Source organism: Brassica napus, chromosome A10 (genome assembly GCF_020379485.1).
Source record: "Brassica napus cultivar Da-Ae chromosome A10, Da-Ae, whole genome shotgun sequence".
NCBI lineage: Eukaryota > Viridiplantae > Streptophyta > Magnoliopsida > Brassicales > Brassicaceae > Brassica > Brassica napus.
The window spans coordinates 14,161,802-14,185,840 of NC_063443.1; the positions used below are offsets into that span (position 1 = coordinate 14,161,802).

General features: G+C 30.8%; 1 protein-coding gene across 1 annotated transcript; it reads left to right on the plus strand.

Annotated features, from left to right (window-relative positions):
- Positions 1-10,584: 10,584 nt before the first annotated feature.
- LOC125579237 (probable aspartic proteinase GIP2) lies at positions 10,585-12,809 on the plus strand. The gene is made up of 2 exons (XM_048743150.1): positions 10,585-11,594; positions 11,960-12,809. The coding sequence occupies exons 1-2, from the start codon at positions 10,731-10,733 to the stop codon at positions 12,293-12,295; spliced, it is 1,200 nt and encodes a 399-aa protein (XP_048599107.1). The 5' UTR covers positions 10,585-10,730; the 3' UTR covers positions 12,296-12,809.
- Positions 12,810-24,039: the final 11,230 nt, after the last annotated feature.

The window sequence follows — 24,039 nt, forward strand, 5'->3', positions numbered from 1 at the left end:
TGGCTTTTGGAAGTTGCGGGTTTCCCACCTTCAAGGTCATTAAAGGTTTTTGGGACGGCAAGAGTTGATGGTTGAACCATTTTTTTGCTCGAGTGCTTTGAAGTTTTCCTTGATAGTGTGAGGTTGATGTTGATGGAATAATGAGTTTTATAGAGACTTTCTTGATGTAAAACTATATATTTTTTTTTGTTTAATGTGGTATTTCCATTTTTATATAATTTACTACCATTTTAAGATAGATGTACATTTTATTTAATGTATTCTTTCCATTTTTAAAAAATTGTGCATTTACTTATTATTGTATATATAATTCGTATATTTATATATTTATAATATTTACTTATTATTTATTTTTCTATATATTGTTTATTTCTCTTTTTATACTTTATATTTTGATAATATCTATATTTTATATTTTAAGATATATGTTTAAATCTTAATGTATTTTTCCATTTTTAATGTAAAACGGCAATGTTTAATAGAAGAACTTGGACAAATAGTCAAATAGTTATATTTATGTTTTTTTTATTTTTTTTATAAAATGGTAATGTTACATTATGGAGATAAGCCGTTTTTTTTAGTGAAAAAGGGTAATCTTACATATCTTTAATGTAGTTTTTCCATTTTTTATGTTGTATGTTTACATATTATTGTTATTTTAAATGTAAAATGGTAATCTTACATATGTTTAATGTAGTATTTTTATTTTTTATGTTGTATGTTTATATATTATTTATTATTTTCGAAATTATATATAATGTTTTTTTTACAAAATAATAATGTTACATTATGGAGATAAGCCGTCTTTTTTTAGTGAAAAATGGTAATCTTACATATGTGTATGTTGTTTTTCCATTTTTTATGTTGTATGTTTACATATTTTAAAAAAAAATAAAAATATAAAATAGTAATCTTACATATGTTTAATGTAGTATTTCCATTTTTATGTTGTTTGTTTACATATATTTATTATTTTTGAAATTATATATAATGTTTTTTTACATTTTTTTATAAAAGGTAATGTTACATTTTGGAGATAAGCCGTCTTTTTTCAAGTGAAAAATGGTAATATTACATATGTTTAATGTAGTTTTTTTCATTTTTTATGTTGTATGTTTACATATTATTTATAATTTTCGAAAATTAGTAATATTAAAATGTAAAACTATATTTTATGCCACGTGTCATCTTTCGGAAGAAGTTTTTTTTGCTTATGTGGACGCTCTATGGAGCCTTAAAAGGTCTCTTTTATTAGTATAGATTTTTCTATATATTGTTTATTTCTCTTTTTTATACTTTATATTTTGATAATATCTATATTTTATATTTTAAGATATATGTTTAAATCTTAATGTATTTTTCCATTTTTAATGTAAAACGGCAATGTTTAATAGAAGAACTTGGACAAATAGTCAAATAGTTATATTTATGTTTTTTTATTTTTTTATAAAATAGTAATGTTACATTATGGAGATAAGCCGTTTTTTTTAGTGAAAAAGGGTAATCTTACATATCTTTAATGTAGTTTTTCCATTTTTTATGTTGTATGTTTACATATTATTGTTATTTTAAATGTAAAATGGTAATCTTACATATGTTTAATGTAGTATTTCTATTTTTTATGTTGTATGTTTATATATTATTTATTATTTTCGAAATTATATATAATGTTTTTTTACAAAATAATAATGTTACATTATGGAGATAAGCCGTCTTTTTTTAGTGAAAAATGGTAATCTTACATATGTGTATGTTGTTTTTCCATTTTTTATGTTGTATGTTTACATATTTTAAAAAAAAAATGTAAAATAGTAATCTTATATATGTTTAATGTAGTATTTCCATTTTTATGTTGTTTGTTTACATATATTTATTATTTTTGAAATTATATATAATGTTTTTTTACATTTTTTTATAAAACGGTAATGTTACATTTTGGAGATAAGCCGTCTTTTTTCAAGTGAAAAATGGTAATATTACATATGTTTAATGTAGTTTTTTCATTTTTTATGTTGTATGTTTACATATTATTTATAATTTTCGAAAATTAGTAATATTAAAATGTAAAACTATATTTTATGCCACGTGTCATCTTTCGGAAGAAGTTTTTCTTGCTTATGTGGACGCTCTATGGAGTCTTAAAAGGTCTCTTTTATTAGTATAGATTCTTATAAGAACTAAGTTGGACGCAAAATAATATCATTTATTGGTAATTTAGATTTTAGAAAGTTTTTGTTCAAAAAAATAAAATTATGATTTATGATTTAGGTAATAATTAATTTAGTAAAATGCATTAATTAAACAGAAAAAGATTAAAAATACTAAAAAGTATGTTAATTGATTATTTCAATGGCATTCTATTGTAAATAAATGATAAAAATAATGGATAATTATTATTTGTACTTCTATTTTAATAACATAGATTTATTGGTAATTTAGATTTTAGAAAGTTTTTGTTCAAAAAAAGAAAATTATGATTTAGGTAATAATCAATTTAGGAAAATACATTATAAAACAGAAAAAGACAAAAATACTAAAAGGTATGCTAATTAATTATTTCAATGGCATTCTATTATAAATAAGTGGTAAAATTAAAGGATAATTATTATTTGTACTTCTATTTTAATAAGATAGATTGATAAAACTATTCATATTTTCTTTTAAAGTTTTTACAAATTAAACTTAGACATGCAAATTCTTTTTTTAATCAGCTGACATGTAAATTCAAATAAATTAATAATTGATTTTTCTTCTCTTTCCCAACTTTTTCATTATATATATTACTACTCTATTTAAACATTTTCCCAACTTTTTCATTATATATATTACTACTCTATTTAAACATCAGTCATACACATCAGTCATTAACTTACTTCTCTATTTGACCAAAAAAACATCAGTCGTACACATCATCCATCTAATCTCATTTTAATCTAAATAATCTATAAGTGGATACTGTAAAGTGAGTTTAGGTAAAACTTGATTAGGTACAATTTGATGATCTTATTCCATAGAGGTTGATCTCCTTATATATATTATCTACAAGATGTACGTGATTATTACAATAGATATGGAACAAATATCTATAGACGTTTCGGGTTTGATTTCCTTTGGCTACCTACAAACGCCTTAAGTGGCAAAAAAATCCAGATTTCTATGGACGATTTTTGATGATTAGTCTTTGGACCTCGAAAATTTTTGAGATCACAAAAAAATTATAAAAAAAGAATAAAAATAAACTATAACTACTAAACCGAACGAACCAATTTGGACCAACGCACTCTTAAACAATTTACACGATATATATATATATATATATAGTTTTGGAAAACATAATATTTCTAGGGCTTCCACGAGATCTAGAAACAATTACATTATGTGACCCATGTGGTCCAGATATGATTCATCGCATACATAGCTGGATTCTGTATTTTTTTTTTCTTTTTTGGCAATCGGATTCTGTATTTTAATTATAACTATCTTGACAGAGAATCTCATATGGGTGCCTTCAAATATTTTTTAGCATTTCTACGTATGTGGACTATAATATAATATTTACTACTATCTTGATAGAGAATCTCATAATAAAATAGAGTTATTCTTTGGTTCATGCTTCCAAGGATGAATTTGTAAGTTTACCAACCAATAGGATTTTGTTATTTCATTTTTATATCTTTTAAAATAAAAAATAAAAAATTGTAAAATTATATTATGTTTTTAAAATAATTTTTTTTAAAAAAATAGTAGTAGTTCCAAAAAGAAATTAAAAATATTTTTAACGTCGTCAGTAGAACACTAAACACTAAACTCTTGGATAAACCTTTGGATAATCCTCAACTCTAAATCAAAAATACTAAACACTAAATTTAAAAATACTGAACTCTTAATCCTAATCCCTAAACCCTTGAATATTTAGGATTTAAAGTTTAGTGTTTAAGATTTTGTATTTTGTATTTAGTATTTAGGATTTAATATGTTTTGTTGGGTATAATTTTGCTAACGACGTTAAAAGTATTTTAAAAAAAAAATTAAGTAACTATTACAATTGTATCCAAAGCTTTAGGGGTTAGGATTAAGAGTTTAGTGTTTTTAAGATTTAGTGTTTAGTGTTTTTAATTTATCCGAGAGTTTATAATTATGATTTAAAGTTTAAGATTTCATTTTAGGAGGTTCATCCTAGGAGTTAGAACTCAAGAATAACTCAATAAAATATACATATATCTTGTAAACCATGTGGTCTAGGTATCAGTATCATTCATCGCTTACATAAACGCATTATGAATTTTAATTACTATTGTCTCGACAGAAAATCTCCCATGGATTCCAACACAGATTTTCTAGCATATGAGATCTGACCATTTAGTAGACTAGTAATGATAATAACGATAATATAATACTAGTATAACGATAATATAACACTAGTATGTCTTTTGATAAACAGTTCCAGTTAATATTGTTAATATATCGTATAGCCCAATACATGGTCGTTAGATTCATTTGCTGATCCACAGAAAAAGTAAGTTGACTCTATCAATCCTCATAAGAGACCCGATACATAGTAGTTTCACGAATATAAAACAAACAACCCATATATTAGAGTCCCAAGCTACAAGTATAAGAAACAAGCCCAATACAAGCCTAAAGAAATCCCAGCAAATCCATTGTTTGTAAGATTTCCTAGCAAATCCATTGTCCAAGCTTAATTAGAGGTAGTATATGTAATTATGTATATACAGATTAATACAGTATGATGAGTTAGCTGTCAAGAGTTATCTAGATGAGCAATGAGTTAAGTTTCCGGCAATCTGAAACGAATTGACATGCAGCTTGAACTTAACGTACGATGATTATTACTTATTCGAGTTGTACTTTTATGTATCACTTTCATAATCCATCAAGAATTGATCATATTGACAAGCCATGGATTTTACCCACTTTTAACTATGGTTTATAAGTGTTTTAACAACTAATTATTATGTTTTAGAGTCTAGTTAGTATCTTTATAGAATCATGATTGATTTGAAAGAAAATGATGATTTTTGAGCATTTTAGAGATAATTAGAGAGAGCATCTGAGCTGACCATCGAACAAGACCAATGGTCGACATTCAGAGACAATAATCGATCGATGATCGACAGCGAAGCGCATAAAAGCCCGTTTGGTTCTAGTCGACTTAGAACCCAAGACTTCATCAATTTACAAGATTACCCCTAACGAATTTTAACATAATATTTATAGCTTGCCAACATGTTAGAGGTAAAGTATTTTACATGTTTTCTTATTTTCACGGCAAAAGTTTTTCATACCATTTTAGCAGAGTTGTCATTATCCTCTAACATGTTAACATGTTTTTTTACTTGAGCAGCGCTTAAATGTTTAAAGAAATTATCCTTCAGGATCCACCAACATTTCTCCAATTTTCAAATATATTCTAGCTGTTGTCACGTGTATATATATCTGTCATATGCATTATTAATAGTGTCTTTTTGCGGGAATGTGTGTAATTTAAACACTAGAAGAAACTTTAAACGTGCTCAAAACATTAAAGAATACTACTCCATCTACCTATATTTCAATTTCTTAGATACAGAGTTTATTTTACACCTATAAATACCATACATCGACAGTAGTCCATCTTCATTTCAAACGAAAAAAACACATTCATTGCCGTTTACAACGAATAAAGCAAAAAAAAAACATGAGAAATATTAGAACAAGTGAGTCAAAGACTCCAGTTGCAGCAGAAGGTTTCACCTGTGTGTCTGGGCCGGTAACGAGAGAAGATGTCAAGCCCATTAAGCCCAGCACAACAAATGTAGTAGCCGTTAACAGAGGAGAACGCAGCTGTGGTAAACGACAGAGTTCACGTCTCTGTTATGGTCCTGGTACAGAGAAGACAGCTCATGATATCACAGCGCCCTTAGCTACTTCTATCTTTAACAGTTTTGGTTGTTTAGATGCTTGCGTATACTAATGTGAGCATTAGGTCAAGTGGTAGCTCGGCTCTTTTTGTATATAAAGCCATAATGGCCGCTGTGTATAATCCTTAAGTTGAATGAGATACAAAGTTATGTTTTCATCTTCTTCCTCATATCTTATATGATTCACATGGTATCAGAACTCCAGTGAGTAGATCCATGGAAGAAATTCAAGATTCGTTTTCATCTCTTAGTATCTCACATTGTGTTACCCTAAAACTCTCTTCAAGCAACTATCTTTTATGGAAAACTCAGTTTGAGTCCTTTCTTTCGAGTCAGTCCTTGCTTGGGTTCATCAATGGGTCCTCTCCTCGACCATTACCTACAGTCTCAGTCAGGAATGGTGAAGTTGTTACAGAGGAAGCAAACCCTGACTTTGTCAAATGGATTCGCAAGGACCAACTCGTCATGGCGTGGCTTTTTGGTTCTCTGACAGAAGAAGCATTGAGATCTGTGTACGGACTTCAATCTGCTCAGGAGGTGTGGTTAAGTCTTGGAAAGAAGTATAATCGTGTTTCCGCAACGCGCAAGCTCGATCTTCAGCGTAAGCTCCAAGGTATGAAGAAGGAACAGAAGACTATGTCGGAGTATCTTAATGAAGTGAAGAGTGTCTGTGACCAACTTGATTCAATAGGCTGTCCGGTCACAGAGCAAGAAATGATTTATGGTGCTTTAAGTGGACTTAGAAAAGAGTATGAGTCTATCTGTACTGTGATTGAGCACTCGATGGATTCAGTTCCTGAGCTGAGCTTTGAAGATGCAGTTTTCAAACTGGTTAACTTTGATGATAAGCTGAAAGTTTACAGTCAGGTTCCTGAAGTGTCACCACATCTGGCTTTTCACACGGCACGAGGATATTCATCCAGGGGAAGAGGTTATTACCACAATCGAGGACAACGTGGTCGTGGAGCCTCCACTACTGGTAGTTCCTATTCTACTCGTGGTCGTGGCTTCCAGCAGCAGTTTGCCGGAGGAAGCTCTAACACAAGACCAACCTGTCAGATTTGTGGGCGTTATGGTCATTCTGCTGCACGGTGTTACAACCGTATTGATCAAGACTTTCAGCCTCAACAGACACAACACGCATTGACAACGGCTCGTACGTCTGATCAACAACATCAGTTCAATGGTCAAGAGTGGTTCCCTGATTCAGCTGCATCAGCTCACATCACCAACGATGGTTCCCGTCTTCAGTCATCTCAACCTTATCTAGGTAATGATCAGGTGATAGTGGGTAATGGAGATTATCTTCCCATAACTCATGTTGGTTCAGTGGCACTTCAAACCCCTACAGGTATTTTACCTCTTGAAGATGTACTTGTTTGTCCAGCTATAACTAAATCATTACTATCTGTGTCCAAGCTTACATCAGATTTTCCTTGTGAATTTACATTTGATAATGAATCTGTGATGGTTAAGGACAAGGTGACAAAGCAGGTCCTGACTCACGGACACAGACATAAGAACCTCTACGTGTTGAAGGATGCTCAGTTTCATGCTTTCTACTCCAACAGACAGCAAGCAACGAGTGAGAAGACATGGCATCACCGACTAGGCCATCCTCACATGGACATCCTTCAACAACTATCAAGGAATAAAGCCATAGTTTGTAATAAATCCAGTACTATTTCGGTCTGTGATTCGTGTCAGTATGGGAAAAGTTGTAAACTTCCTTTTCTTTCTTCAGATTTTGTGTCTTCAAGTCCCTTAGAGAGAATACATTGTGACTTATGGGGACCAAGCCCTGTTGTTTCCACGCAAGGGTTCAAGTACTATGTTATTTTCATTGATAATCACACAAGGTTCACTTGGTTTTATCCCCTGAGGCTCAAATCTGAATTCACATCTGTCTTTATTCGCTTTCAACAACTGGTAGAGAATCAGTTTCAGAGCAGAATAAGACAGTTTCAGTGTGATGGTGGTGGTGAGTTCATCGGAACTTCATTTCTGAATCATTTGGCGTCCTCTGGTATTCAACAGCTTCTCTCCTGTCCTCACACTCCGCAGCAGAACGGTTTGTCAGAAAAAAAACACAGACATCTAACAGAGTTGGGGTTGACAATGCTGTTTCATGGAAAGGTCCCTCCACACTTGTGGGTTGAAGCTTTCTTTACCTCCACGTTTCTAATCAACCTTCTTCCATCCTCTGTTCTTTCTGACAATAAAAGTCCTTATGAAATGCTTCATCACAGACCTCCTTTGTACACTGCATTGCGAGTGTTTGGATGTAAATGCTTTCCTTCTCTGTGTCCTTATATGAAGAACAAGATGGATCCAAAAACCTTGTCGTGTGTGTTCTTGGGGTACAATGAAAAATATAAAGGCTACAGATGTTTTTACCCACCAACTGGGAAGATCTATATCAGTAGACATGTTCTATTCGATGAGGATTCATTTCCTTTCAGTGATGTCTATAGTAGTCATCATCCACAAGGTTCGTCTCCTCTACTCAAGGCCTGGCAAGAAGCTGCACTTACTCGTCCCTGTGAAACGACAAGTCCCTTGCCACCAGAAGAAGAAATCCCACAACGTCGACCTCACGCTCCTTCTGTTACAGTTGCAGCTCCTCAACCAAATCAGAATGAGGAGCCCACACCACCAGCGACACCACCACATCTGTCTGAAGATGAATCAAGTCAGGGCGGCTCTGATCTTCATCAACAAGTAGCTGTGGAAGAAGAAGAGGTTCAGCAACCACAGCCAGTTCATCAGATGACAACGAGAGCCAAAGCTGGAATTGTGAAACCAAACCCAAAGTATGCTCTCTTTACCATTAAACATGAATTTACTGAGCCAAAGACGGTGAAAATGGCGCTTAAACACCCTGGTTGGACACAAGCTATGGGAACTGAAGTAGATCATATGGTGGAAACCGAAACATTTGAGCTTGTTCCGCCTTCTGATGATCAAAATCCACTGAACTGTGGTTGGGTTTATAAAACGAAGTATAACGCTGATGGAACAGTTAAAGGACTGAGAGCTCGCTTGGTGGCCAGAGGTAATGAACAAGAAGAGGGTGTAGATTACATTGAGACTTTCAGTCCTGTGGTTCGCACTGCTACCATTCGTACAGTGCTTCATGTAGCAGTCACCAAGAAGTGGCCCTTAAAGCAACTTGATGTTCAAAATGCGTTTCTACATGGGGAGTTAAAGGAACTGGTATATATGAAACAACCGCCAGGGTTTGCTAATACAGAGTATCCTGATTATGTATGGCGCTTGAAGAAAGCTATATACGGATTACGTCAGGCCCCGCGTGCTTGGTTCGACAAATTCAGCAACTTCTTGTTGGACTTTGGTTTTCAGTGCAGTTTTCCGGATCCCTCTCTCTTCATTTACCACAAAGGATCTGATGTCATCTATCTCCTTCTATACGTCGACGATATGATCCTTACTGGTAACAATGAGGTTCTGTTGAAAACACTCCTTCATCACTTGCACAGCAAGTTTCGAATGAAGGATATGGGATCGTTGCACTACTTTCTAGGGATTCAAGTGCATCATATGGAAGATGGTCTGTTTATGAATCAAGAAAAGTATGCCACTGATCTCCTTGTTATTGCTGGGATGAAAGATTGTGCTACAGTTTCAACTCCTCTGCCACTGAAATTGGATAAAGTTCCGGGTCAGGATGAAGCGTTTCCGGATCCGTCTCACTTCAGATGTCTTGCCGGCAAGTTGCAGTATCTTACTCTTACGCGTCCTCACTTACAGTTCTCTGTCAACTTCATCTGTCAGAGAATGCATTCCCCAAGTCAGTCAGACTTTCATCTGTTAAAACGTATTCTCCGGTATGTGAAGGGAACTTTGGATATGGGTATAAGCATAAAGTCTAACTCTGATTCGACATTGGTGTGCTATAGTGATAGTGATTGGGCTGGGTGTAAGGAAACTCGCAGGTCTACTGGCGGTTTCTGCACTCTACTTGGTTCCAACGTTATCTCTTGGTGTGCAAAACGTCATGATACAGTGTCCAAGTCGTCGACTGAAGCTGAGTATAGAACGATGTCTATGGCAACTTCTGAGATAGTATGGCTACAAAACCTGTTGCGCATTATGGGTCTTACTCAACAACGCCTTCCTCTTCTGCTCTGTGATAATCTATCGGCTGTTTGCCTCACAGCTAACCCGATGTTTCATAAGCGTACAAAACATTTTGACATTGATTATCATTATGTGCGGGAACGGGTTGCCCTTAAGGCATTGGAGGTTCGTCACATTCCAGCCTCATTACAGACTGCTGATGTGTTCACAAAGTCTCTGAGTCAAGAGTCATTCTTTCGGTTGAGAAGCAAACTTGGAGTTTCGGTTCCTCCCACTCCAAGTTTGAGGGGAAGTATTAGAACAAGTGAGTCAAAGACTCCAGTTGCAGCAGAAGGTTTCACCTGTGTGTCTGGGCCGGTAACGAGAGAAGATGTCAAGCCCATTAAGCCCAGCACAACAAATGTAGTAGCCGTTAACAGAGGAGAACGCAGCTGTGGTAAACGACAGAGTTCACGTCTCTGTTATGGTCCTGGTACGGAGAAGACAGCTCATGATATCACAGCGCCCTTAGCTACTTCTATCTTTAACAGTTTTGGTTGTTTAGATGCTTGCGTATACTAATGTGAGCATTAGGTCAAGTGGTAGCTCGGCTCTCTTTGTATATAAAGCCATAATGGCCGCTGTGTATAATCCTTAAGTTGAATGGGATACAAAGTTATGTTTTCATCTTCTTCCTCATATCTTATATGATTCACAAGAAACACAAAGATGTGTGGCCTTACGCACCTCATCGTCTTCGTCTCCATATTTGCAGCCATAACTCTGATATCAGAAGCCCAATACATTCTCCCGATCTTCAAACACGAACCCTCCAAACAATATTACACACTTATCTACATCGGATCCGCCACAACGTCTTCTCCCGTTAACCTCCTCCTCGATCTAGGAACCAACCTCACGTGGCTCAACTGCCGCAACATCAAATCTTTATCATCACTCCGCCTCGTTACATGCGAGAGCTACACCTGCAAATTCATCACCGGCACTACTGGCTGCGATGGAAAAATCTGTCTTTACCGTGAACCAAGTCCTTTCCTCCTCACAAACCACACTGTGACCAAAACCGACCGTGTCGTTCAAGACAAAGCCACCATCTTCACTACAGAGAACGGAGTACCACCGTCCATTGTCTCTTTCCGCCCCTTCACATTCTCCTGCGCCGTCCAGAGTAACCTCCAAGGCATTGCCTCCCCGATCTCCGGAGTTATTGGTCTTTGTTCGGGAGAGCACCCGTTCTGGAGACAGGTGTCGTCAGCGTTTAACGTCATCCCGAAGTTCGCTCTCTGCTTGCCTTCTTCCCGCGTCGGTAAATTCTACATGGGCGCCACAAGTTCCTTTAATACCCCGCTGTTCGGTGGAAATAATCCCGTTCCCATGACTTTGACGCCGTTGACCCTTGTCTCGGGAAAATATCTAATCTCTGTCACGTCGATCTACGTTGACGGAATCCATTTACCGGTTAACCCAAGTTTGCTTGAGGGTGGAGCCAAGCTCAGCACGGTGGTCCCTTACACCGTACTACAAACCGATATCTACGATGCTCTTGCTCAGTCTTTTACGTTTAACGCAGCGGTATTAAATAACAAAACTCTTTTTAAATTTTATGAACTAATAAATTTGATTTTTGATATTCGATTTCAAATACTCACTTAGGTTTTTAATACATAATTTTAGAGATAAATTTTTGGTTCAAAATTATATAACATTTTATTTTTATTTTAATTTTATTAAATTTTTAATGTTAGTATTTTGTTGTCTATTTTACTATTGATCAAATTATAATTAGGTGAATAGTTAATGATGTTTTTGTTTAGAAAATATAGAAAAATCAAATGTTTCTTAATTCATATGCACAATTTTAAAACATCAGGAGTATTGACGGTATCTCAAGCCTACTAATCATTTTTGTTTGGGTTTTAATTAACTTCGTTTCACAGAGAAAAGGAATGTCTGAGACCACAGGACATGCACCATTTAAACACTGTTTTGAAGAAGGCGCTTCCGGAAAGAACATAGATGTGTCTATGATGGAGATTGGGCTGCCAGGGAATGGAAAGGAGGTGAAGTGGAGGTTTCAAGGTGCCAATATAGTGGAAAGGGTGTCCGAGACAGTGATTTGTTTGGCGTTCGTCGACGGAGGAAACAAACCTAATGAGTTCATGGTCATTGGGACACATCAGCTTCAAGACTATTTGATCGAATTTGATTTTAGCACCAGGCGATTGGCTTTTAGTGATCCACTTTCACTCCATAACACTAGCTGCTCCACGTAGCTTTCCCAGAAATAAAATCAATCATCACACACGACACTAAGAGATCATCTTTGCCATTTCAGCTTTTACTTGTGTGTTACAATTAAAAAAATTGAATAAATTTATCGACTTTTTCTTTTAAATGTATCGTTTATTTTCCTTTCTTATAAGTTAATATTCCCACAATGTTTAAGAATTGTGCACATTTATTAATAATTGTGAGACTTGCAAAGTTTTTTAGTTATTTTCCAGAAATTGGACATGCTAATTCAAATATATATATTAACAATTTATTTTTCTTCTCTTTCCCAACTATTTCATTGTTTATTTACCAATTTAAGCATCAGTCATACACATCATCTACCTAATCTCATTTTAAACTAATAATCTAAAAGTGGATATTGTAAAGTAAGAGAGAGCTTTAGGTTAAAACTGGATAATCTTATTCCATGGAGGTTGATCTCTTTATATACATATTCTCTACAAGATGTACTGATTATTACAAGAGAGATATGGAAGATATACAAATATCTTTTAGGATATTCATATCTTGATCATCAAGACATGAGTAAACCATAACTACTAAACAGAAAGAGCCAATTTGGACCGGACACACTCTTTAACACTCTTTAAAACACAATATATAACTTACCTCCTAGTTTTAAAAAATAATAATATATATATAAAATATATGAATTCAAATAATTTTTTGATTTTTGGTTTGTTTTAGTTAAAATATGTTAAACTGAAAAATCAATTTTTAATTAACCTAATCAACCAATAAATTAAAATAAAATTTTAACCATTTACTTATCAAAAATATATTTAATCAGTGTTGCTTTCGTTTTGTATTTGTTGATGTACACTTATAATTAATTTTGGTAAATATATATATATATATATATATATATATATATATATATATATTTATACAGAATATGATATATAAGATGATGTATAAAATTATATTGTAATTGTATTTAGCTGATTTTGTATTAATGTAATATATATTAATTTAATAGTGATATTGAGTTATTAGTTATTAGTCTTACCAAAAATAAAATTTATGTAAAAATTACATGAATAATTATATAAAAGTTAGTAGTCATTTACCATAGTGAAAAAAAAACTTACTAAAAGTATAGATTTTTAAGTAAAACTGTACATGTCACAATTATATTAGTGTCATGTAACATTTTCTCCAAAACCATATCATCTTTTTTGGTTGAATTGAATGTGATGATACATCAAAATAATTTCACAAATAATGTGTACTAGGTGTTTTGCCCGCGATGCGGACTTAACATTTTCATAAATTTTTGAAAAGTTCTTTGTATACTATACTAGTTATATTGTGTTTTCCAAAAAGAATTCTTGCGATCAATTTAGTATCATCTATGCATTGTCTACTCTCGAATATATAAATATATATATTTCTGAACAATTAAATATTAAAATATATTAGTGGTATAATTTAAACTTGGATCTCTAGTCAAAAAACAAAACTTGTTTCCAATTTATGTAAAAAATATTATTTTTTTGAATGAGCAAAGATTTAAGGATGGTTATTGTTTTAAGAACATTAACTTGTTATTTCTGAACAATTAAATATTAAAATATTTTAGTGGTATTATTTAAACTTGGGTCTCTAGTCAAAAAACAAAACTTGTTTCCAATTTATGTAAAGAATATTATTTTTTGTGAATGAGCAAAGATTTAAGGATGGTTATTGGCAAATAAATGTTTGAGAACTTAAATTGTTTTTTTTTTTTTTTGAGATTCTACTGCTATAATAATTTAAGGATTTTTGAAATATTACTAATTATTTGTTATTGATTCGAAGATTTTCAAATTTCATCAAAATTCTTTATTTATTTATGATAATAGTTTTTCATTCTATTTTAACAAAATTTAACGTTATTAAAATATAATTTATCTTTTTTATTCATAAGATACAACTTTCAAAATATTTTGACAATTAAAATAATGGATGTAAAATTTAAAATCCACTATGTAATTTGTTATTTAAATATCACAACAAAAAATTACATAGCGGTAGAGTTTAGGTTTTTTTAGCTTTAAGTTTTGAGATTATTTTTTAGTGTTTAGGGTTGGTAGAGTTTTAGCGTTAGATGGGATTTATGGTTAGGTTAGGTTTAGGCAGGGTTTAGGGTTAGCAGGATTTAGGGTTAGATAGGGTTTAGGTTTAGAAAGGGATTAGGGTTAGGTAGGGTTTTTAGGGTTAGGCAGGGTTTAGGGTTAGGAAGGTTTTAGGGTTAGAAAGAGTTTAGGGTTAGGTAGGATTTAGGGTTAAAAGGGGTTTATGGGTAGCTAGGGTTTAGGGTTAGTAGGGTTAGGTAAGGTTTAGGGTTGGTAGGGTTTAGGGCTAGGTAGAGTTTAGGGTTAGGTAGGGTTTAGGGTTACATAGGGTTTAGGGTTAGGTAGGGTTTAGGGTTTGGTAGGGTTTAGGGTTATGTAGGGTTTAGGGTTAATAGGGTTTAGGGTTAGAAAAGTTTTAGGGTTAGGTAGGGTTTAGGTAGGGTTTAGGGTTATATAGGGTTAGGGTTAGGTAGGGTTTAGAATTAGGTAGGGTTTAGGGTTAGAAAGGTTTAGGGTTAGTAGGGTTTAGGGTTAGATTTAGGGCTAGAAAGGGTTTAGGGTTAGGCAGGGTTTAGGGTTAGGTCAGGTTTAGGGTTAGAAAGGGTTTAGGGTTAGGTAGGGTTTAAGGTTAGAAAGGGTTTAGGGTAGGTAGGGTTTAGGATTAGGTAGGGTTTAGGGTTTGGTAGGGTTTAGAATTAGGTAGGGTTTAGGGTTAGGTAGGGTTTAGGGTTAGAAAGGGTTTAGGGTTAGTAGGGGTTAGTAGGGTTTAGGGTTAGTAGGGTTTAGGGTTAGAAAGGGTTTAGGGTTAGAAAAGTTTTAGGTTAGGTAGGGTTAGTAAGGTTTAGGGTTATGTAGGGTTAGGGTTAGTAGGGTTTAGGGTTAGGTAGAGTTTAGGGTAGGTAGGGTTTAGGGTTAGGGTTAGGTAGGGTTTAGGGTTAGGTTTTAGGTAGGGTTTTAGGGTTAGGAAGGGTTTAGGGTTAAGTAGGGTTTAGGGTTAAATAGGGTTTAGGGTTAGGTAGGCTTTACGTTTAGGGTTAGGTAGTATGAAGGGTTTAGGGATTAGGGTTAGGTTTATGTAGGTTTAGGGTTAGATAGGTTTAAGGTCTAGGTTTAGGTAGGGTCTAGGGTTAGGTAGAATTTAGGGTTTAGGTAGTAGGAAAGGTTTAGCGTTTGGTTTAGGTTGGGTTTAAGGTTTGGTTTAGAATTATGCTTAGGATTATAGGGTTTAGGGTTTGTTTGTTTTTTCTTTATGCATTTAGTGCTGAGTTTTTCGGATAAAATTTTATATTAATATTATTGATTCATAATTTTTTTTTAAATGTTAAAAATTTTAACGTGATTTTAAATGTTCTTAAAACAAAGTATATATTTTTTTATTAAGTTTTTTGTGACAATAAGTTGAATATATCTTAGACCACAAATCATAAATATTCTTAGTCTTATACATTTTGTTCTTCAAGTTATTGTTATTTTTATTTCTTTTTATACATTTCTCTTAATATTTATGTATGCATCCATAATATTTTTTAAAACGGATTTTTATTAACTAATGTAGTTATTGTAGTTTTAAATATATTATAGTTTTCGTGCACTTGATTAAATTTTTTTAGCGTTGGTGGTATTGGAAGTGGTTGAGAATCTGAATGGATATTTACTTGGGGTTTTTGCCAAAACTAACCCACAACTTGATTTTAATCCCAAACCTATACCCAAACTTGAATCAAATGCAAAACTAACCTAAAAGCCTAGTGAAATTACAGCTCAGCTCCTTGTGACCAAACAAAAAAACAGAAGCCATTTTTACGAATATAGCCCCAGTAAATCGTCTGAGTCGTCTGAGATGTTGGAAGTCGTCTGGACGACTGAAGTGTAAGTCGTCAGGTACCAGTTTATTTTAAAAATAATTTATAAATCTTGTAAAAAAATATTTTGATGCGTAAAAAATAAAAATTAAGTAATTATAAACAGTTTTAACTGATATAAATTAAGATATGATAAAATTGATTTGTTCTGAAGATAGATGAGTGGAAGTAGTGAATCATGTAATACTTTGGTTTAGGAGTTTGGCAAACATATGTTGTAGTATTGTATGTATTGTTAGGGTTAGATTTTGGAAAACTAAAATGTTTTTTTCAAAAATTAGTTTTCACCTATATGTGTTTATTTCTGTGTATAGTAAACACTTTTCAAGTTTGATTTGGTTTTATGAAGTGTTTAATTAGATAATTAAGTTTAGAGGTTATGTTTAGGGTGTGGACGACTTATATTTCAGTCGTCTGTTGAATAATTTACCCGGACGACGTATATTTCAGTCGTCCACATCATACCGAACCTTATATTTTACCAATGTACGTTTTAACCTAACCGGATCATTTTACTCGGACGACTTACATTTCAGTCGTCTGGTGAAGAAATTAAAACAGACGACTTACATGTAAGTCGTCCAAATATTTCCGCCTACAATTTTTTAAAAAAATTATTTTCCCGCTTAAATAATTTAAACCAGACGACTTTGACTTGAAAACACCAAACTTTATATGAATTTTTCAGTTTTGTTTCATGTATTTTTTACTAATCTATCTCTTTTGCAGGTTTTTAATCAAATGGTACTCATCTTCCACTAATTTAGAGGTAGATCTATTAATTTTAGATATGTATTTTTGTGTGTTCTATAAATGTCGATTTATCTAATCTTCCACTCATTTTCTCTATTTGTAAGTCATTTGAACGTTTTTGGATATGCAGGTTTTTCAGATCTGGATTTGATGTGCAGGTTTTTCAGATCTGGAAGACTTCTGGGACGACTTACCTGTTAGTCGTCTGGAAGTCGTCTGGACTTCTTGGAAGTCTTCTGACAAAGTCGTCTGGACTTCCAGGAAGTCGTCTGGACTTCTGGACTTCTAGGAAGTCGTCTGGATTTTTCTGAGCGTTTTGGTAAGTTCTTATGTCTGATTTTTCTTCATTTGGTAACTTCTTGTTGTATAAAGTTCTTACTTTTTTCTCAAACTAAAACTCTCCAAACCCACTCTAATCTCTTTGACTTGAAAACACCAAACTTTATATGAATTTTTCAAATTTGTCTCATGTCTTTCTTACTAATCTATTTTTTTTTTTTGCAGGTTTTTAATTAGATGGTACTCATCTTCCACTAATTTAAAGGTAGATCTATTATTTTTAGATATGTATTTTTGTGTGTTCTGTAAAGGTAGATTTATCTAATCTTCCACTCATTTTTTTCTGTTTTTAAGCTATTTGAACGTTTTTGAATATGCAGGTTTTTCAGATCTGGATTTAATATGCTGGTTTTTCAGATCTCGAAGACTTCTGGGACGACTTACTTGTTAGTCGTCTGGAAGTCGTCTAGAAGTCGTCTGGAAGTCGTCTGGACTTCCTAAAAGTCGTCTGGATTTCCTGTAAAGTCGTCTGAACTTCCTAAAAGTCTTCTGGCAAAGTCGTCTGAACTTCCTGGAAGTCGTCTGGACTTCTTAGAAGTCGTCTGGTCTTGTCTACTCAAGTGGAATCCAAGCTTGTCTTTGTAGATGAATGATCTATAATAGTTTTGTTTGTGGTCTGTTTTGTGAATTGCATGTATACACTTTTAGTTGTGAATTTTTTGTAAAATCAGTAATAATGTTTTCCAAGATGTATTAAATGTGCTAACAATGTGTTTACACATTTACAAATCAATGAAATAATAGACTTCAGTAGCCTTTTTCTTATCTTTGGATCTCTCATATGCAAAAATAAACTCCAATGGCATTTTTCTCATCTTAATAAACAATAATGTTGGTAGCTTCATATTGATACAACATTTTAAGAAGCATTTTAACCCTTCTTCCAACTTAAAACAATAGTCATCATTATTGTCTATAACAATAATACTTAAGAGATGGAAACAAACAATAGTAACTAGTCAAAGCATATCATATTTCTTATAAGTTTGCATTGAAAAACTTAATCAAATCTAGTAAAACTAAGGGAGAGAACATATTTTGTAAATATGAGTTTTACATATCTTGAAGTTACTTATCACTCTTAAAAATACAAGTTATTCAAAAACTAACGTAGAAGACTTAAAAACTAGTGGAGAAGACGCGGACGACTTCAATCTAAGTTGTCTAGACGACTAAACTATATGTCGCCTGGTCAACGCAGAGGTTATTTTTGCAATTGACTTTGAAATCTGTTATTTCGGACGACTGAAAGTTAAGTCGTCTACTATTGTTTGGTTAAAAAAAAAACTCCAAAAAAGCTAGACGACTTACATTTCAGTCGTCAGAGGTTAGTTTTGCATTTGACTGGATTATTTCAAAAGTTTGACTTTTTGGACGACTTACATTTTAGTCGTCTAGTGAAAATTAAAATAATAATATTTTTTTAAAAGTAGACGACTTACAGTTAAGTCGTCATAGGTTAGTTTTGCAATTTAAAAAAAAAAAACTTCAAGATTTAATTATATACAAACGACTTATAATTCAGTCATCCACGAGACGACTGAAATGTAAGTCGTCCAGGATTTACGAGGTTTGACCAGAATCTCGGAAAAAAATCCTGGACGACTTACAATTAAGTCGTCTGGTGGACGACTTAATTATAAGTCTTCTGTGTATAATTAAATCTTGAAGTTTTTTTTTTCAATTGCAAAACTAACCTATGACTACTTAATTGTAAGTCGTTTACTTTAAAAAAAATATTATTATTTTAATTTTTGCCAGACGACTGAAATGTAAGTCGTCTGGGAAAGTCAAACTTCTGAAATTATCCAGTCAAATGCAAAACTAACCTATGACGACTGAAATGTAAGTCGTCTAGGTTCTTTGGAATTTTTTTTGAAACCAAACAATAGTAGACGACTTAACTTTCAGTCGTCTCAGGTTACAGATTTCAAAGTCAATTACAAAAATAACATCTGCGTTGACCAGACGACTTCCAGGTAAGTCGTCTACAGCCAGACGACTTCCAGGTAAGTCGTCTACAGCCAGAAGACTTCCAGGTAAGTCGTCTGACGAACAGATCTGGAAAAAAACTCGATGTCATACCTTAAATTGGTGAGATAAGTTCCTTAGCATACATAAGGCTTCTCCAAGCACACAGAATCACAAACGAAAGTCACCCACCCATAATCGTTAGCTTCTATGACTCTATGAACCATAAAAATTTTAGAATCAAAATCTTGGTTTTTTTAGCTCATTGTGGAGAGAAAGTGAGAGATATGTTGTGTTTAGTTCACAAGAATGGAAAAAGAAGAAGGGTAAATCGATTTTGGGAGCATTAAGAGCTTCAAATTGGTTGTTCATGGTGGTTGTGGTATTGATGACAATGGCAATCTTGTAATTACTTGAAGATGATGAGGTCAGAGTGTAAAAATGTCATTTTCGAAAAAAAAAAATTGATGGCATTTTCGTAAATTATATGAACTTGTAGGGTGAATAGGGCAAAACCAATTTTTTTAAAAAAGAGAGGTTAGTTTTGTGTTTGACTTTAAGTTGTAGGTCAATTTTGCAAAAACCCCTATTTACTTTCATAAAGTTTTTGGTGCGTGGAAGCACCGTAGCCTATTGGTTAAGGTTTAAAGGCTTCTACACTCAGGTATGGGGTTCGAATCCTAGACTATGCAATTTATTGCATATTACAGGATATCCAGGTATCAAGTCCTTTTAAAAAAAAAGGTTTTGGTGTATATTTAAAAATAAAAATTTATAAAGGCTTTTAAATTATATGAATATAATATTCAACACACTACTGTTGACTGTTTATATACTTAAAATTCTGAAGTAGGTAATTGCAAATTTGCTGAACTCATAGATTCGTTGCAACTTTATAAATTATCACAGGATGAGGTACATATGGTAAAAATTGCTTTGATGATAAGATAACGTCCATATCGTAATGTGTGTTTTTTTTGTTTTATCTACTATGTATTAACAAATAAGTAACACATTCAATAATATTAATGAGTAAAAAGCCCTCTCAATTCTTCATAGTATAAGCCCAAAGTTAAACTCAAGTCTAGCTAAAAAAAATAAAACCCAGAGACACGTGTCGGTCTCTCAGAGACTGACTTTCCACCTGGATAGCTTAGGAGAGAGGCAAACATAGTTTTATATATATAGATTCATTACTAAAATAAATCTTAAAATAACTCAATATTATATTTTTAGTTATATAATTAAAAAAATTATTTGATTAATATTTAATTATATAATTTATGTTTTTAACGTTTTACTAAAATATTTTTTCATATAACAATACAATATATATATAAATTATCTTTTTAATTATAATTTTTAGATTTTGGATAATTCAATATTCTATTTTTAATTATATAATTAATAATTTTATTTAATTAATATTTAGTTATAGAATTTATGTTTTTAACTTTTTACTTAAAGACTTTTTCAGATAACAATACAATATATACAGAAGTTATCTCTTTTTTAAATTATATTTTCAAATTTTGGATAATTCTTACTATTCTTAATATTAATAAATTATCTAATCAAAATCAATTAAAATTTTGTTCTTATTTTTTAATTTATTTATACATTTTATTCATTAAGGCTTAAACGATATTAACCACTCTAACTTTCAACGTGAGAACTCCATTGCGAAAATTTATTTCGCAAATAATAGTTTTAAATTATATAATTAAAAAAAAATGTTTGTTTGATATTTAATTATATAATTTATGTTTTTAACGTTTTACTAAAATACTTTTTCAGATAACAATACAATATATATATAGAAATTTTTTTTTTAAATTATATTTTTAGATTTTGGATAATTCAATATTTTATTTTTAATTATATAATTAATAATTTTATTTAATTAATATTTAGTTATAGAATTTATGTTTTTAACTTTTTACTTAAAGACTTTTTCAGATAACAATACAATATATACAGAAGTTATCTCTTTTTTTAAATTATATTTTCAGATTTTGGATAATTTTTACTATTCTTAATAATAATCAATTATCTAATCAAAATCAATTAAAATTTCATTTTTATTTTTTTAATTTATTTATACATTTTATTCATTAAGGGTATAAACGATATTAACTACTCTAACTTTTAACGTGAGAGCTTCATTGTAAAAATTTACTTCGCAAATAATAATATAGATAGATAGATGGAGTATATATATAGTTTAGAAAACATAATATTTCTAGGGCTTCCATCTAGAAGTTATGTGAACCATGTGGTCTAGATATCATTTATCGCATAGCTGGATTCTGTATTTTAATTACAACTATCTCGACATAAAATCTCATATGGGTCCCTTCTTATATTTTCTTAGCATCTCTTATGTATGTTGTTGACCAGTGACCATCTAGTAATCATAATAAACAATTTAAAAATATATCCATACATCATGAAAGCCATGTGGTCTAGCTATCATTCATCGCATACATAAACACATTATAAATCATAATTACTATTGTCTCCACAGAAAATCACACATGGGTTCCGACATATATTTTCTAGCATCTGAGATCTGACCATCTATACTATTATTTGCGAAGTAAAATTTTGCAACAGAGCTTTCACGTTAAAAGTTAGAGCGGTTAATATCTATAATACCCTTAATGAATTTTATATATAACTAATTATCAAAAACGAATTTTTATCAATTCTATACTATTATTTACGAAGTAAAATTTTGCAACAGAGCTTTCACGTTAAAAGTTAGAGCGGTTAATATCTATAATACCCTTAATGAATTTTATATATAATTAATTATCAAAAACGAATTTTTATTAATAAGATTAACTTTTTAAAAATAAGATAATTCTTACATATTGTGTTGTTATCTTAAAACATATTTTTCCACTATAAAATTTTTAAATAAAATATAAAACAATTATAATAAATTCAATGGTTAAAGTCAATGTTATCTTTAATAAATTTATAATTAATTATCAAAAACTAATTTTTATTAATAAAATTAATTTTTTAAAAAGAGAAAAAGACTAGAATAGCACTAAACCAAGTTTTTGTTCCCAAAGTAGCACTCAAGGCTCAAAGTCACAAAAATAGGTTTCATTAAAGAGGTAAATATACACTTATACCCCTTGGGTTAATTAATCCAAACCTTAGGGTTTAGAGTTAAGGGGTGGGGTTTTGGAATTAGGGTTTAAAATTTTATAAAAAATAAAAAATAAAAATTTTAAAAACAGTTTCAAAATGTATTTTAAATTATAAAAAGAAAATTTGGAAAAAAATAAAAAAAAAATTTTGAAAAAAAATTTCAAAAAAAAATTTATAAAAATTTCGAATCTGAAAACATATAATCCGAAACTATAAAAAAAAATTCTTCTTTTTTTTTATTTTTTTATTTATTTTTATTTATTTTTGTTTGTTTATTTAATTTTAAACCAAGGGTATTAGGGATATTTTACCCTTTAATGAATGTCATTTTTGTGATTTTCTCCTTCTAGTGCTATTTTTGAGACATAAACTTCAAAAGGTGCTATTATTGACAATTGCCCTTTTAAAAATAAGAAAATTCTTATATATTGTTTTGTTATCTTAAAACATATTTTTCAATTATAAAGTAAATTTTTGAAATCGAGCTCTCACGTTGAAAGTTAGAGCGGTTAATATCTATAATACCCTTAATGAATTTTATATATAATTAATTATCAAAAATGAATTTTTATTAATAAAATTAACTTTTAAAAAATAAGACAATTCTTATATATTGTGTTGTTATCTTAAAACATATTTTCCACTATATATTTAAAAATAAAATATAAAACAATTATAATAAATTCAGTGGTTAAAGTCAATGTTATCTTTAATAAATTTATAATTAATTATCGAAAACTAATTTTTATTAATAAAATTAATTTTTTTTAAAATAAGAAAATTCTTATATATTTTTTTGTTATCTTAAAACATATTTTTCAATTATAAATTTAAAAATAAAATATAAAACAATTATAATAAATTCAGTGGTTAAAGTCAATGTTATCTTTAATAAATTTTAATTAAACATATATATTTAATTATATTTTTGTCATATATATATATATATATATATATGTTTGATTTAATTGTTTTCAATTTTTATTGATAAAATTAACTTTTTTTAAAATAATATAATTCTTATAAATTGAGTTGTTAGCTTAAAACATATTTATCAACTATATATTTAAAAATAAAATATAAAACAATTATAATAAATTCAGTGGTTAAAGTCAGTATTATCTTTAATAAATTTATAATTAATTATCAAAAACGAATTTTTATAAATAAAATTAACTTTTTTTAAATAAGAAATTTCTTATATATTATGTTGTTATCTTAAAACATATTTTTCAATTATAGAATTTAAAAATAAAATATAAAACAATTATAATAAATTATGTGGTTAAAGTCAATGTTATCTTTAATAAATTTTAATTAAACATATATATTTAATTATATTTTTGTCATATATATATATATATATGTTTGATTTAATGTTTTTGAAAACATAAATAATAAGTTATTATGCTGATTTTTAATTAATAAAAAATAAACTAATAAATATTTTTAAAACGATTAAGCCCGCATATGCGGGCAAGACACCTAGTTTATAGTAATCATAATAATAAGAATACACACAAAGAGTATGACTGGATTATACATATTAGAGTAAAAGTTTTGGAGTAAATATAT